The sequence below is a fragment of the Asparagus officinalis genome, chromosome 8 (assembly GCF_001876935.1).
Source record: "Asparagus officinalis chromosome 8, Aspof.V1, whole genome shotgun sequence".
Lineage (NCBI taxonomy): Eukaryota > Viridiplantae > Streptophyta > Magnoliopsida > Asparagales > Asparagaceae > Asparagus > Asparagus officinalis.
Genome location: NC_033801.1, coordinates 66,808,681 through 66,823,782, shown reverse-complemented (window position 1 = coordinate 66,823,782; position 15,102 = coordinate 66,808,681). Strand labels below are relative to the sequence as shown.

At 37.9% G+C, this 15,102-nt stretch overlaps 1 protein-coding gene across 1 annotated transcript in view; it reads right to left on the bottom strand.

Annotated features, from left to right (window-relative positions):
• LOC109821328 (cysteine synthase-like) overlaps positions 12,147-15,102 on the bottom strand; it is a 14,186-nt gene continuing 11,230 nt past the window's right edge. The window contains exon 11 of the mRNA XM_020387518.1: positions 12,147-12,197. Coding sequence (XP_020243107.1) covers positions 12,147-12,197 — 51 coding nt within the window. The remainder of the gene's footprint in view (positions 12,198-15,102) is intronic.

Below are 15,102 nucleotides of genomic sequence, written 5' to 3'. Positions count from 1 at the left end.
AGTCATCGTAATCTTGAACTTTGACAGATTAATGCTATCATAAGTCTTCACCAGAGGTACTGGAGCAAACGGACGGGATCGGAGGCTGACGGGGGCTGAGAAACAGCCTCGAGGCTGGCACCAAGTGCGAAACATAGCTGGTGTTTTGCCCTAGGTGCGAAACACAAATTGTGTTTCGCCCTTAGTGCAAAACACACATTGTGTTTCACCCAAGGTTGGGGCACTTCAGAGGTTTTTCGAGTTGATTTTGCTGCTGTTTTGGCTCTTGGCACCCAGACTTGTTTAGATTTTGGTGATTGTTTGGCCACCTCTTCCTTCTGTAGTTCTTGTGCCTTTTGCATAAGAATATGTGCATGCGTGAGAAGTGCACAATGTTTCCGGATACACCCCTCGATAACACTGGGGGTGGTTTAATTGCACCCCTCAATAACACTAGAGGTGGCCCAATTGTTTCTTCTCAACATCGTTCGAAAAAATATGAAGGCAAGGACAAGAAGATGAGAGAACTCGAGAGCAAGGTTAATGCCTTAATATCCGCTCAAGAAGTAAAGAAGATGGATATTTCATGCCCATATCAAAAGGAGTGGGACGCAATTCCATACCCGGCGAAGTTTGATCTGATTAACTTCATGCTGTTTGACGGGAGAGACTCGCCGACCCAGCATTTGATCTACTTCAAATCTCATTTGGGAATGATCTCTGGAAATGAACCCCTGATGACTCGATCATTCGTGGGTACCCTTCGCGGGGCCGCCTTCAATTGGTACTGACGTCTTAAACCAGGAAATATCAACACCTGGGACAACATAGAGAACATGTTTCTTACCAATTTCTTCGATGATGACACTAAAGTTTCAATCGGAGCTCTTCTGGACAAGAAGCATAAGGACGGGGAGTCAGTTGATAGTTTCGTCAAACACATCCTCTACAAGGCAATGAATTATAGGGATCCTGTCATAGAGGAGTTCATCTTACATACCTGCCATAATAGGGATCCTGTCATAGAGGAGTTCATCTTACATACCTGCCATAATAATATCTCCATCGATGTTCTAGAAGCCCTGGGGGTCGTGCCATCCAAAACTTGAAAAGAGTTAAAACTACACGGTGAACAAGCTGAACGCTTTCTCAAAAGGAAGAAAGCTGAGAAAGGCCAACCGACGACTAAGGAACCTATAACTACTATTGGCATTTATCAAATGTCACAACAACGACCTTGGAGGCAACAAAAGACTCCTAATCCGAGGTTCCAGGAGGAGTATTCTTTCGAAGATGATAAAGTTCCAGCCATCTTTAAGTACTACATCGCCAATAATAAAATCAAGCTGTCACCGATTACAAATCAGGAGGAAGCAAACAAGACCTCACATCCAAAATACTGTGCGTATTATAGGAGAGTCCATCATCCAACCAAGACTATCTTTACTCTAAAGAACAGCATTCAAGCCTTGATTGACGTCGGCATCGTAATGACGAAACAAGCCAAATGAGAATGGTGAATACTCTGAAGAGTATATGAGTATAAACTGATTCTCCTTGAACCTCCAACTAGTATACGAGGCTAAGCTATTCCCTACCTTTAATGGGAAGTTCCTGGAGAATATTACACATAATATTCTTAAGGATAGTCCGACATCCTCTGACGGATATACGAGGTTAAACTGCTTTCCTTATTTCCAACAACGGGAATTTTCTGGAGAATATTACATATAATATTCTTAAGGATAACCTAACAATGTGACCGAATATAATTAGATTCAGGTTTGCAAAAGAGCTGGGGGTGGAATACCTTAATGCAGTCCAATGCGAAGTTCTTGGAGAATAATAAACATGGTATTCTTAAGGATAACCCAAAACCGATTGATTATTCAAGGTGAAAATCAATCATCGGAATAATTTATTATTAGTGATTAAGAACCTTCCACTGTGACTATTAATCATTTCCAAGATGATTAAAACCCTCCCACTATGGTCGCCAGCATGTTTGCATCAGAAATTTTATTCATTTGGAAACTCGTTACAATCGTTTATCGACTTACAAGTTCAAAAGAGTGAGCCTTTTTATAAGACTTCTCTACAAAAAAGAATTTAAACAGATAATTTCCTAGAAACACATGCAGGATCGTTTATCGATCGCTGCTTGCACGGGATCTTTACATATGCTGGGGATGGTTGCTTCGTAGACCACCAAGAAATCAGATCCGGGTTGAACGGATTGAAGGCTCGATGTTCTTATATCGTAAAATACTCAAGAACAGAAGTAAATCCCTTGACGAAGCAAGATAAATACTCTTCTCAAGATCGTAACATAGTCCGATCTTAAGGAAACAGCTGAAGGGCTATAGATCTCTCGAACTCCTCTTCTTTATGTCAAAGAATTCACCAAGAACTCACCTTCTGATCTGAAATTCGTGCTCCTCCTTTCACAGGGTCAGCAACTCACCTCAAGCTTGAAATTCCTGATTACCCATGCATATGGGCCCTAGGGTTATATTTATAGGCTTCCGGATGCCCTGTTTTCAGATAAGAACTCAAGATTTGACCTTATCTTCTGTTGGCAACAGCTTTAGCAGCTCTCCCACATTTAAGGATAGCTTCAAGGTAATTGGGAGGTTCCAGAACCGTCAAAACATATCAAAAACCACCGAAATAATTCTCGAGAGTCCTAACAGGTGCGAAACACATCGTGTGTTTCGCACCAAGTGCGAAACACTCTTAGTGTTTTGCACCATGTGCAAAACACCTACAGTTGCAAAACACGAGGTTGTTTGTCCGTCGTTTCACCGTTTTGCATGTTTCATTGACTCATACGCTGCTTCGACTTGCTTTATGTGCTCGTTTGCTTCATCATGGTATCAGATGATCATCTTTGACTCAGATGATGATGTTCATCACCTTCTCTTTATCTCGAACTATGTGCGGTAACCTATAGGTAATTTTTGATGCCTACAGTGACAAGGCAGGCGGATGGGAGCCGGAGGCAGTGGAGGAGGAGAAGAGTAGGGGGATCGGTGGCTGTGGAGGAGGAGGAAGAAGAAGAGAGCAGGGGTCGGTTGTTTGAGGAAAGAGGAGAAGGAACATGAGGTTGGCCCTAGGGTTTCACACATGTGAGGCTTCACACTAACAATTAGGTAACCAAAATTTTTTGATTTAAATCTTCATTCCTTCTCAATGGCCTCATACAACCTTATTTATAAAGAAAAACTATGTGCACACAACGTGCAATAAAAATGGAAACAAACCAAAAAAGATATAGTCAAATCTCTCAATAAAACCTTACCAAATATAGAAAAATCAATTAAATCTCTCGCAATTAAAACTAAATTAAGATCTGATCAAACTTGTCAAATCTTCCTTATTCAAAACTAAAATAAAAAAGTCAAATAAACAAATATGGAAATTTGTCATTATTGTCCTCATTATAATCAGTCTCGAAATCAGAGTTTACAATGCTTTGATTGAAGCTCAGTGAAGATTTACATATTTTTAATGCTAGTAAATCTGGAAAAAAATATTTATATATAATGATGAAGCTGCAGAGTGGTAGCACAAAGATTACCTTTGTGGTAAAAGCCCACAATTCCTCGAGAGTAAGAAAAAGGAGTGATATTTAAGACTAAGTATCTCCACAATTCCTCGAGACTATGAAAAAAAGAAGCAATATTCAAGACTAAGTATCTAACTCTGAGATCATGCATGTTTGATGAAAAGAAAATGAGTTAGTGAGGATGAAGATAATGTTGTTTACTCGTGTTGAAGTGTGGAATGAAAGGGTGGTAGAAGTCGGTGGGACTCCTTTTAAGAACTGCAGGTAGTTCTTAGGGCTTGAGCGTTGATTGAACTTGGACTGAAGAACCATACCCTAATTACCTAAACGAGGAGGAGTAACGCAGTGTAGAAGTAAGAAGTCTCGGAGTCCACCAATGATGCTCTTTGAATCCACGAAAAACTATCTTCGAATCCACAAAGAACTTGGAATCCACAAAGAAAATAAAATAGAGAGGAATTTCATTGATCAAAAGTTATCTAATAATTTTACGGTTTCATGTCTCTTCTAAAATAGAAAAACAAACTAGACTCCTAATAAGACGATAATTATAAAGAAAACAAAAGTATCAAATCCTACCCTAAAAATATTACCTATAATATAAGAAACAAATCAGTCCAACACCAATCAAAATTGAATTTATTTCCTAATCTAAATAGACTCTAGTTTTATCATTAAAAATAAACTAAATATTAATTTTTTTTAGATTTTTGCTAAAAACTAGTGATGCCAATGAGATTTTGAAAATCTAATAATCTTGTTAGATTTGTCTCATCGAGATAGGCAATTTATATATATAATATATAAAAACTTTCTTCTAGGTTAGAAGATATGATCGTATGTTTGTGGAAGTCAATAATATGTATGTATCCGTATTTAGCTTGTGGTTGTACCGCTCATCCATAAAATTGTCCATTAAGTGTCTTAAATCGATCTCCCCTTATTAAAAGAAACTCGTTGCAAGCTTATATTTGCTTGAATAATGGCTTCACTAATAAACACTTTTCTTTTTCTGCATCGATCAACATCCGCCTTGTACTTATCATTGATTTTCTCCATTTGTTGTCTTACCTCCTCAGCTTAAACTTCTTTTGAATCAAACTTTTCAATGAATCTTTCTTATATTATGTTTATGGAAGTAATGACATGTGAATCTATAGATAACTTGAAAAACTCTTCCAAATTGTTGTTTCTCATAATCTAGTGCCGGAAATATCATCAATTATCTCACTCACTATAATATCATTCTCCTCCATTGGGTCAATATAAATATGTGCAATATCACCGTGACACCCCTGGTTTCACACAAAGCTGCAGTTCAAGGTGAACTTAAGGATGTCAAACCTGCCATGCACCCACACAGTGCAATAACACGTTTCACCATCTCAGTAATATCTCTCTAGTGGAATTAATAATAAACAAGTATTGGTACAAAACATATAAAATAAGATAGTAATGTAGTGAACATGATAAAGAAAAATGAGAGAATCCAATAATAATATAATCATGTTCCAACTGAGTAAAATGAAATACAACTAACAAACTGAAACTAATATGAAGTATATCAATACCTAGAATCAAATTGTGAATCGCTAAATACCAAGTCCAAATCCTATGAATAAAACAACGAATTAAAGAAAATACTAATTTAAATCTCAACCAATATAAGTTATGTCAAGTCCTCACTCTACCCTCGCGTAGTGGCACAGTCACAAAAATAACATCCCCATCAAAAAGAACTCACATAGAATATTCCATGTATGACAACCTCAGTCATATACCCTACTCTCGGGGTAAATATCATGGGAGCATGAATGCAGTCTGTATAATACTCTATCAGAAACAATAGTCTTTTGTAAGGCACTCACAATATTCTATGACGTCACCATCTTAGTCAATCGTCCTGCAGAATGTAAGCATATTAGCTCAATCCGGAAAGATGCATCATAGAGTGTAGTCTACCAAGGTCTCATTGTAGCATACCAACTAACCCACTCTGAGTGTAGTCTCCCACAGTATCATTGTAGGATACCAACTAACCAACTCAAGCATCCACAATATGATGAAATGCAAAATGCGTCATTATCGAACATGACAAATCAAAATATAGAATTATGTACCTCCAAACATGCGTGTGTGCTCAAATTTCAATATGCATACCCTCATATACGATGCACGTATATTGATGTGTAAATCGTGTTTTATGTTCACGATCAAATGCGTATGAAGTATCAACATATGCAAAAACAACCTCTGTCGGTCGACCAAAACACCCTCTCAGTTGATCAGTGTATCATGTAAATCATGCACACAAATAGACAGGGATCGATTGACTTTTTCCCTTGGAAAGCTCTCAGCAGTTGGGTGGCTTATCGGTCGACTGGTCACCTTTGATTGGTCGACCGATCGGCACAATTCAGGTTTTTAATTCTAGAATCAACTGGATATTCAAGTAAAATCATCAAAAATCAAACTTTTTCAATAAAACTCAAGTGTTAAACTTAAATCGACATATATTAGGGTTAATTCTATTGCATAAAATCACAATTTAAAATTTGAGAATTTAAACTAAAACCCTAACATGTTCATAAGTGTCATATGTGTAAGATTTTCATGAAAGCACCTACTTTAATCAAAACTCGTGTTAAATCATGTTTAAACTTTAAATCCACATTTGGAAATCTGTTTTATATCTTTTTAAATCAAAAAGATCAAATCTTTGGATTTTATAGTCTAAATGAACTATCTTTATACTTAAACTAGGTTTTAAGGCCCAATAAAACCAAATAAAACTCAATAGAAACTAAACAAAAATGGGGACGGGATGGGAGGAGATGAAACTCGCCTCAAAATGTGCTAAAATCCCTAAGAGTGCAAGAAAATATATTCTCCCTCGCCAAATGCCAATGATCTCGCCCTCTTCTCGATATTTTCTTCACAAATCTCTTAAAAATCACCAAAATAAATCTAGGGTTTGCTAAGGGGAGAGGATGGCTTCTAGGGTTCAGAAATATTGTGTAAAAGAGATATTTTTATGAAATATATATATATATAGACTGATAAGCTCCTTTCGGTCGACTGAATGGAAAGCATCAGTCGACCGACCCGAGGTATTTTCCAGTCTACAGGTTTTTGCTTACGTGCATGTTTTCACTTGTTTTGTGCATGTTTAGCACTTGTATACTCTTATATATATACTTAATTGATATCAAATCAATTACTAACATACTCATTCATCCATAAATGATATTTATCATAATATAACTTATTTATTACTATTTACCATTGTATTTTCAAAAAATTTGGGGTTTTACATTCACCCCACCCCCCACCCCCCAAAAAAAAAGGAATTTTGTCCTTGAAATTTCATAATCGTATCTTAGAGATTAATAATATGAGAAAAGCATGTTGAGGGGATAATCCAGATAAGGAAACCCTCATATGTACATCTTGTACCATTAATCTCCAGATATGAACCACAAGTAATATTTACACTTAACAATTTAGAATGTAAATACTCCCACTTAACTCTTACTTAAACGGAACTAGTACATCAGGCAAAAAATCCAAACAAGGAACCCCCCCATGTATATATCATGTATTCAGAATGATTAGGAGCTAAGTGTTAATATCCACATTCTAGCGTTAAATGCAAATGTAGCCATAAAGACAACATAAACACAAACAAATCATAGTTGACATTATATCTGCTCAAACAGGTGCGGGATAGTCGCAATGCATATCCTCCTCATGCTCCCAAGAAACCTCCTCAGCTCCTTTTCGGTTCCACTGAACTTTGACTAATGGAATCACCTTATTTCTAAGCTTCTTGTCCTCCTTAGCAAGAATATGAACTGGGATCTTAATAGTGGTCAAATCTGCATGAAGCTCAATCGTTGGCGCATCTAGCACTCTCTGCTGCTCCTCGTCACGTAAATGCTTCTTGAGCATCGAAACATAAAAAATATCGTGCACACCCGACATCGATGCTGGAAGATCTAGCCGGTATGAAATGGCTCTAACACGATCAATAATCCTAAATGGTCTAATGTATCTCGGGGCAAGTTTCCCCGTTTGCTAAATCGCTAGACACCCTTCATATGTGACATCTTTAACAAAATAAAATCGCCAACCTGGAATTCCAAAGGTCATCATCTCTGATCTACGTAGCTCTTCTGTCGACTCTGGCTGTGAGAATACGCTCTCGAATCAGTGCTACCTCCTCCGTAGTCTACCTCACGAGCTCTGGCCCAAGTAGCAATCTGTCCTCTGGCTCCACCCAACAAATTGGGGATCTACAAGGCCTCCCATACAATGCTTTAAAGGAGCCATGCCTATAATAGATTGGTAACTATTATTGTAGGCAAATTCAATTTATGGAATAGGATCCTCCTAGCTACCCTAAAATCGATAACACATGCCCACAACATGTCCACCAAAACTTGGTTGACCCTCTCTATTTGGCCATCTATTTGCAGGTAAAAAACACTACTATATGATAGCTGGCTTTCGAAAGAATTCTGGAAGCTCTTCCAGAAATATGAAGTAAAAACTAAGCCTCGATCCGAAACAATCGTTTCTTGAACTCCATGTAATCGTACAATCTCCCGGATGAAAATCCTCGCATAAGTCTCCATCGCATGAGTAGTCTTGATGGGTAGGAAGTGCGCCAACTTCATCAATCGATCAACAATCACCCAAATCGAATCGTTCCCTTTGCTAGACCTCGGCAAGCCCATAATAAAATCCATAGAAATATCTGCCCACTTCCACTCAGTAATGGGTAAAAGGTTGTAGGGTTCTCGTGGGTCTCTGATATTCTACATTTACTTACTGACAAGTAAATCATTTTGCTACATACTCCACAATATCCCTACGCATGCCGCTCCACCAAAAATGTCTCTTCAGGTCCTTGTACATTTTGGTTGTGCTTGGATGCACTGTGTACCTGGTATGATGTGCTTCATCAAATAATTCCTTCTTCAACTATGGAACATCTGGCACCACTAGTCAGCCTTTTATTCGAAGGTCCCCATCTGATCCAATGGTCCAATTAGCCTTGGGCTCTTTGAAAATCTCCCCCTTTCGGGTTTGAATCCGAGAGTCCTCCGACTAAGCACTGATCACTTTATTAGTCTACGACGGCTATACGATTAACGCTCCTAAAAATACGCTGCTCCCACCAATCTCTGGCTTAAAGTTAAACTAGCTGAGTGTACGAAGATCTTGATATAATGAGTACCTCAAAGCTGTAAACTTGTGATGATGCTTCCTACTCAATGAGTCTACTACAAAGTTCACCTTACCCGGATGATACTGCAATGTGAACTCGTAATCCTTGATAAACTCGACCCATCACCGCTGTCTCTGGTTAAGCTCCTTCTTAGAAAAGATATACTTCAGACTCTGATGGTTTGTAAATAGTTTAGACTAAACTCCATAAAGATAATGTCTCCACGTCTTCAGTGCGAAGACTACTGCTGCCAACTCTAAGTCATGGGTGGGATAATTTGGCTCATGAGTCCTCAACTGTTGTGAAATGTAAGCTACTACTCTTTGAATTTGCATCAAAATGCCTCCTAATCCCAACAAAGATGCATCCGTGTAGACAATAAAAGTCTTATTACTTATCAGGATAATCAAATGCGGTGTTGTAGTCAACTTAGTCTTCAAAGTCTCAAAGGTTTTCCGGCACTTCTGTCCCCAAACAAACTGTACACTCTTCTTCGTAAGGTGTATCAACGAGGTAGCAATCTTAGAAAAGTCCTGGATGAACTTCCTATAATAGCTGGTAAGATCCAAGAAGCTATGAATCTCTGTCATAGTTTTTAGCGGCTTCAATCAAGAACTGCTTCCACTTTGTCTGTATCAACTACAATGCCCTTCTGTCTGATGACATGGCCCAAAAATCTAACCTCTAAAAGCCAAAATTCACACTTGCCGAACTTAGCATATAATTGGTGCTCTCGCAAAGTCTACAACGCCAGACGAAGGTGCTGCTCATGCTCGGCCTCTGATCTCGAATAGATAAGGATATTGTCGATGAAAACAATCATGAATTGGTCCAAGTGTGGATGAAAAACCCGATTCATCAAATCCATGAATACTAAGGGTGCATTGGTCAGCCCAAATGGCATGACAAGGAACTTGAAAGACCTATATCGAGTCAGAAAGGCGGTCTTAGGAATATCCATCTCCCGAACCCGCAACTAATGATAGCCAGAATGAAGATCAATCTTTGAGAAACACTACGCTCCCTGTAATTGGTCGAATAAATTATCAATCCTCGGTAGTGGATACTTGTTCTAGATGGTGACCTTATTCAACTCGAGGTAATCGATACATAATCAAAGGCTGTCGTCCATCTTCTTCACGAAAAGGACTAATGCTCCCTATAGAGAATGACTCCGATGAATAAATCCCTGAGCAAATAGCTCCTCTAACTGAGTTTGTAGCTCCCTCATCTCAGCAGGTGCCATATAATAAGGTAGACGAGAGATCAGTGTTGCACCCGGCTGCAACTCGATGCATAACTCAACCTCTCTCACTGGAGATAATTCGTGTATGTCCTGAATAACATTCCGATACTCTGAGACAACTCTGGTCTCGTTCAAATCAGCACCTTGATCTCGCAATGTCACCTCCTCGACGTATGCTAGAAATAACTCCGCAAACTGGTTTCCTTGTGAGGTTGCTATAACTAACTTAGTCCTATCGGATGCTTGCAAGCTGACCGTTTTCGCAAAATAGTCAATACTGATATAGTAGGAAGATAGTCGATTCATACCAAGAATCACATCGAATTCGGACATGCACAAGATGATCAAATCGACTATGAACTTAGACTCATCTAAGCTGATAATATATCTCCTACAAATACTCTCTAATAGGGATGCATCTCCTAAAGGAATAGAAGCTGACAAAATAATGTCTAGGGGATGTGTAACTAATTGAAGTCTATCCATGAGAACATAAATAAATAAAAAAGAATGTGAAACTCTTGAATCAAAGAGATACGAGTTGGGAAGGAGTTCACAAAGAACGTACCTTCCACTACGGCCCTACTCACATCATGATCATGCGATACACTTCGTAAACTCGACCAAAAACTACGATCTGCTATGTTGAAGGCTCTTTAGTATCCAGAGCTATCTAAACCTGTGGTATTTCTTGAATAGCATGCACCTGACTCTCGATTCTCAAAGCTGATGGTGGTGCTTCTAGTCTCTGTTGCTAGCCTTGGCTTCGGTTATGGTGCTTACCCTGACCCTTGCCCTGCTGGCTTCCCGCTAGTGCACTACGACACTCTACGGCTCTATGACCAAACTTGTGGCAGTGAAAACAAGCACCCTAAAATCCGCATTGTTTCGACGCTCTCTGGTCATGCTGCAATTTCTAACCCTTGTCTTGCAATCCTCTTGCCGGCACGCTACAGCAGTCCCTGGCTAGATGTTCATACTTGTGGCAATGACAACAATTTCCTAGAAGCCTATGCCGCTTTGGCACTTTCTGATCCTGTTGTCGCTCTGGACAAGCACCTTGCTGCTGTTGCTGTTGATCATTCAGATGAGGTTCACTCTGCTGGTGAGGTCCTCCAGGTCATGTAAACAACCTTTTGCCCTTACCCTTATTCCTAAACTATTATGCTTTAAGGCTTCTAACTTGCTCTACGGTTCTGCCAACAACTAGTGGTGGCGATGGTGTAACCGTCGGTTATTCTTCTGTAATAGGCACAGTTGGTGCGACCGATGGTGGAAATTCAGATGACAGTATTGCTGGCAAAATCTGGTTTACCATTTACTCCTCTAGTGCTGCTAGTCTAGCTACAATTGGTGCTATGATGTTGATCAAATATTGTGGAGCATGCTACGGCTCGGGCTCTGGTTCAGCTTGCCCAGCTCGTCCTGACATCTATAATTTTAGGAAAAGAGCTTATAAGATACAATAAAGGAGACCTCAAGCAAAATAACGTAACATGTAATAATAGGTAAATTGTATCACATATCATTCACGCAAATACTTTTCAATTAAGTAAGATAGTTTTCATAAAAAATTTGTAATTTTTGAGGTATACATATAACGTCCTCACTCAATCTAGGAATTCCTAGCGGACTCTATACATAAGTCCTAGGAAACTCTATCCTAGCTCAACGACTCGACACAAGATGATCCTAAGGATGCCAACTGTGATGTCCCTGGTTTCACACAAGGCTATAGTCTAAAGTAAACCCAAGGATGTTAAACCTGTCATACACACATACAATGCAACAATACGTTTCACCATCGCAGTAATATCACTCTAGTGGAATCAATAATAAACAAGTATAGGTACAAATCAGATAAAATAAGATAGTAATGCAATGAACATGATAAAGGAAATGAGAGAATTCAATAATAATATAATCATGTTCCAACTGAGTAAAATAAAATACAACTAACAAACTAAAACCAATGTGAAGTATATCAATACCTAGAATCAAATGAAGTAGTACTAAGGCACTCAGCCTTTACAAAATGAAATACAACTCTAAATGTCTGAAAGTAAATCATAACTACTGTGGAGCACTAAATAACTAATAATAACAAATAATAATAAAAACTAATCTGAAACTCCATCAACTTGTGACTCTTCATGCGCCTGACTCGCTACCTGAAAAGAGGAGAAACAACGAGCGTTAAAGCACTAACAAGATCATCTCCACCGCCCCCAGAGGAAGGGGGTAAGGAGTATATAAGAAAATATAAGTTAGTACATATATATATAAAACCACTTATCCTGAACTAAGTAGAAATTGATATTTAGAAATCCACAACATGAGAATGGGTACGTCGAGCGAAATAATCCAAACAAGAAAACCCTCATGTATATACCTAGTATCTCAAATTGTGAATCACTAAATACCAACTCCAAATCCTATGAATAAAACAATGAATAAAAGAAAATACAAATCCAAATCTCAACCAATACAAGTTATGTCAAGTCCTCACTCTACCCTCGGGTAGTGGCACAGTCACAAAAATAACATCCCGATCAAAGAGAACTCACATAGAATATGCCATGTATGAGAACCTCAGTCCTATACCCTACTCTCGGGGTAAATATCATAGGAGCATGAATGCAGTCTGTGTAATACTCTATTATAAACAACGATGCTTTTATAAGGCGCTCATAATATCCTGTGATGTCACCACCTTACTCAATCGTCCTGCAAAATGTATACATATCAGCCCAGTCCAGAATGATGCATCATAGAGTGTAGTCTGCCACGGTCCTATTGTAGCATACCAACTAACCCACTCTGAGTGTAGTCTTCTATGGTCTTATTACGGGATACTAACTAACCCACTCAAGCATCCACAATATGATGAAATACAAAATGCGTCATTCTCTAACATGACAAATCAAAATATAGAATTATGTACCTCCAAACGCACGTGCATGCTCAAATTCTAATACGCGTACCCTCGTATACAACACACATATATCAATGTGCGACTCGTGGTTCGTGTTCATGATCAAACGCATATGAAGTATCAACATATGCAAAAATAACCTTTGTCGGTCGACCGAAACACCCCTCTTAGTCGTTCGGCATATTGTGTAAATCATGCACAGAAACAAACAGGGATTAGTTGACTGATGCTCTTGGTTCAGTCGACCAGTCCAAGAAAGCTCTCAGCAGTCGGGCGGTCGACCGATCACCTTTGATCGGTCGACCGATCGGCACAATTCAGGTTTTTATTTCTAGAATCAACTGGATATTCAAGTAAATTCGTCAAAAATCAAACTTTTTCAATAAAACTCATGTGTTAAACTTAAATCAACATATTTAGGGTGTAAATTCGTCAAAAATCAAACTTTTTCAATAAAACTCATGTGTTAAACTTAAATCAACATATTTAGGGTTAATTCTATTGCATGAAAACTTTTTCAATAAAACTCATGTGTTAAACTTAAATCAACATATTTAGGGTTAATTCTATTGCATGAAATTATAATTTAAAATTTGAAAATTTAAACTAAAATCCTAACATGTTCATAAGTGTCATATGTATAAGATTTTCATGAAAGCACCTACTTTAATCAAAACTCATGTTAAATCACGTTTAAACTTTAAATCCGTAATTAGAAATCTATTTTATATCTTTTTAAATCAAAAAGATCAAATCTTTGGATCTTATAGTCTAAATGAACAATCTTTATACTTAAACTAGGTTTTAAGGCCCAATAAAACCAAATAAAACTCAATAAAAACCAAACAAAAATGGGGATAGGATGGGAGGAGATGAAACACATCTCAAAATATGCTAAAATTTCCAAGAATGTAAGAAAATAGATTCTTCCTCGCCAAATGCCAACGATCTCGCCCTCTTCTCGGTATTTGCTTCACAAAGCTCTTAAAAATTATCAAAATAAATCTAGGGTTTGCTGAGGGGAGAGGATGGCTGGTAGGATTCAGTAATATGATGTAAAAGAGATATTTTTATGAAATATATGTATATATATAGAGGTAAACCCGAAACAATTCAAAAAGACATGAATCCAAACCAAACTAGGAAATCTGCCTACACACCCGTCGGTCGACTGATGGCTTGTCATCAGTTGACTGATAAGCTTCTATCTGTCTACTGATAAGCTTCTATCTGTCGACTAATTGGAAAGCATCCGTCGACTGATTGGAAAGCATCAGTCGACCGACCCGAGGTATTTTCCAGCCTACAGGTTTTTGCTTGCGTCCATGTTTTCACTTGTTTTGTGCATGTTTAACACTTGTACATTCTTATATATACACTTAATTAATCTAAAATCAATTACTAACATACTCATTCATTCATAGATAATATTTATCATAATATAACTCATTTATTACTATTTACCATAGTATTTTCAAAATTTTTGGGGTTTTACAATCACTCATGACGTCTTTGAGAATATCATGCATAATATCTATCTTTATATCACCATCAACATTAGGAATCTCATGCAAAATGAGACTTTGCATTTCAGGTAGAATCTTGATGTGGCGGAATCTTCCTTTTCGGTTGTGAGTGTCTCGTTGTCAGCCTCTATAAAAAACTTCTCCTTAGCGATCTCTGTCTTTGATGCCTCTAGTTCTACAATCGATATAATTAATGAAGTCTATTTTGTTGCTTTTTTGGTGCTCTTCACAAATCTAGATTCTTTCTTAGAGATGAATTGAGGTTTCTATTCTTAGCTAAGGTAAAGGAATCTTTCAAAGCCACATATATTTGTTTGTAGTTAGAAGGTAGGAAACCATCTCTCTATAATTTCTTAATCTTTACCCACATTCGAACTAGATATTTTCAGTTGGCTTCATCTCATAGAAATAGGCAAGTTATATATATAATATGTCAGAATCCACCTTCCGGGTTAAAAAAATATGATCATTTCTTTATGGAAGTCAATAGTATGTATGCATCCGTATTTAGCTTGTGATTGTCCCACTTCTCCATAAATTTTGTCATTAAGTGTCCTACATCAAGAAGTTAAAATTTTCAGTGCATCCTTTGCATATATAATTGAATATCTCCTT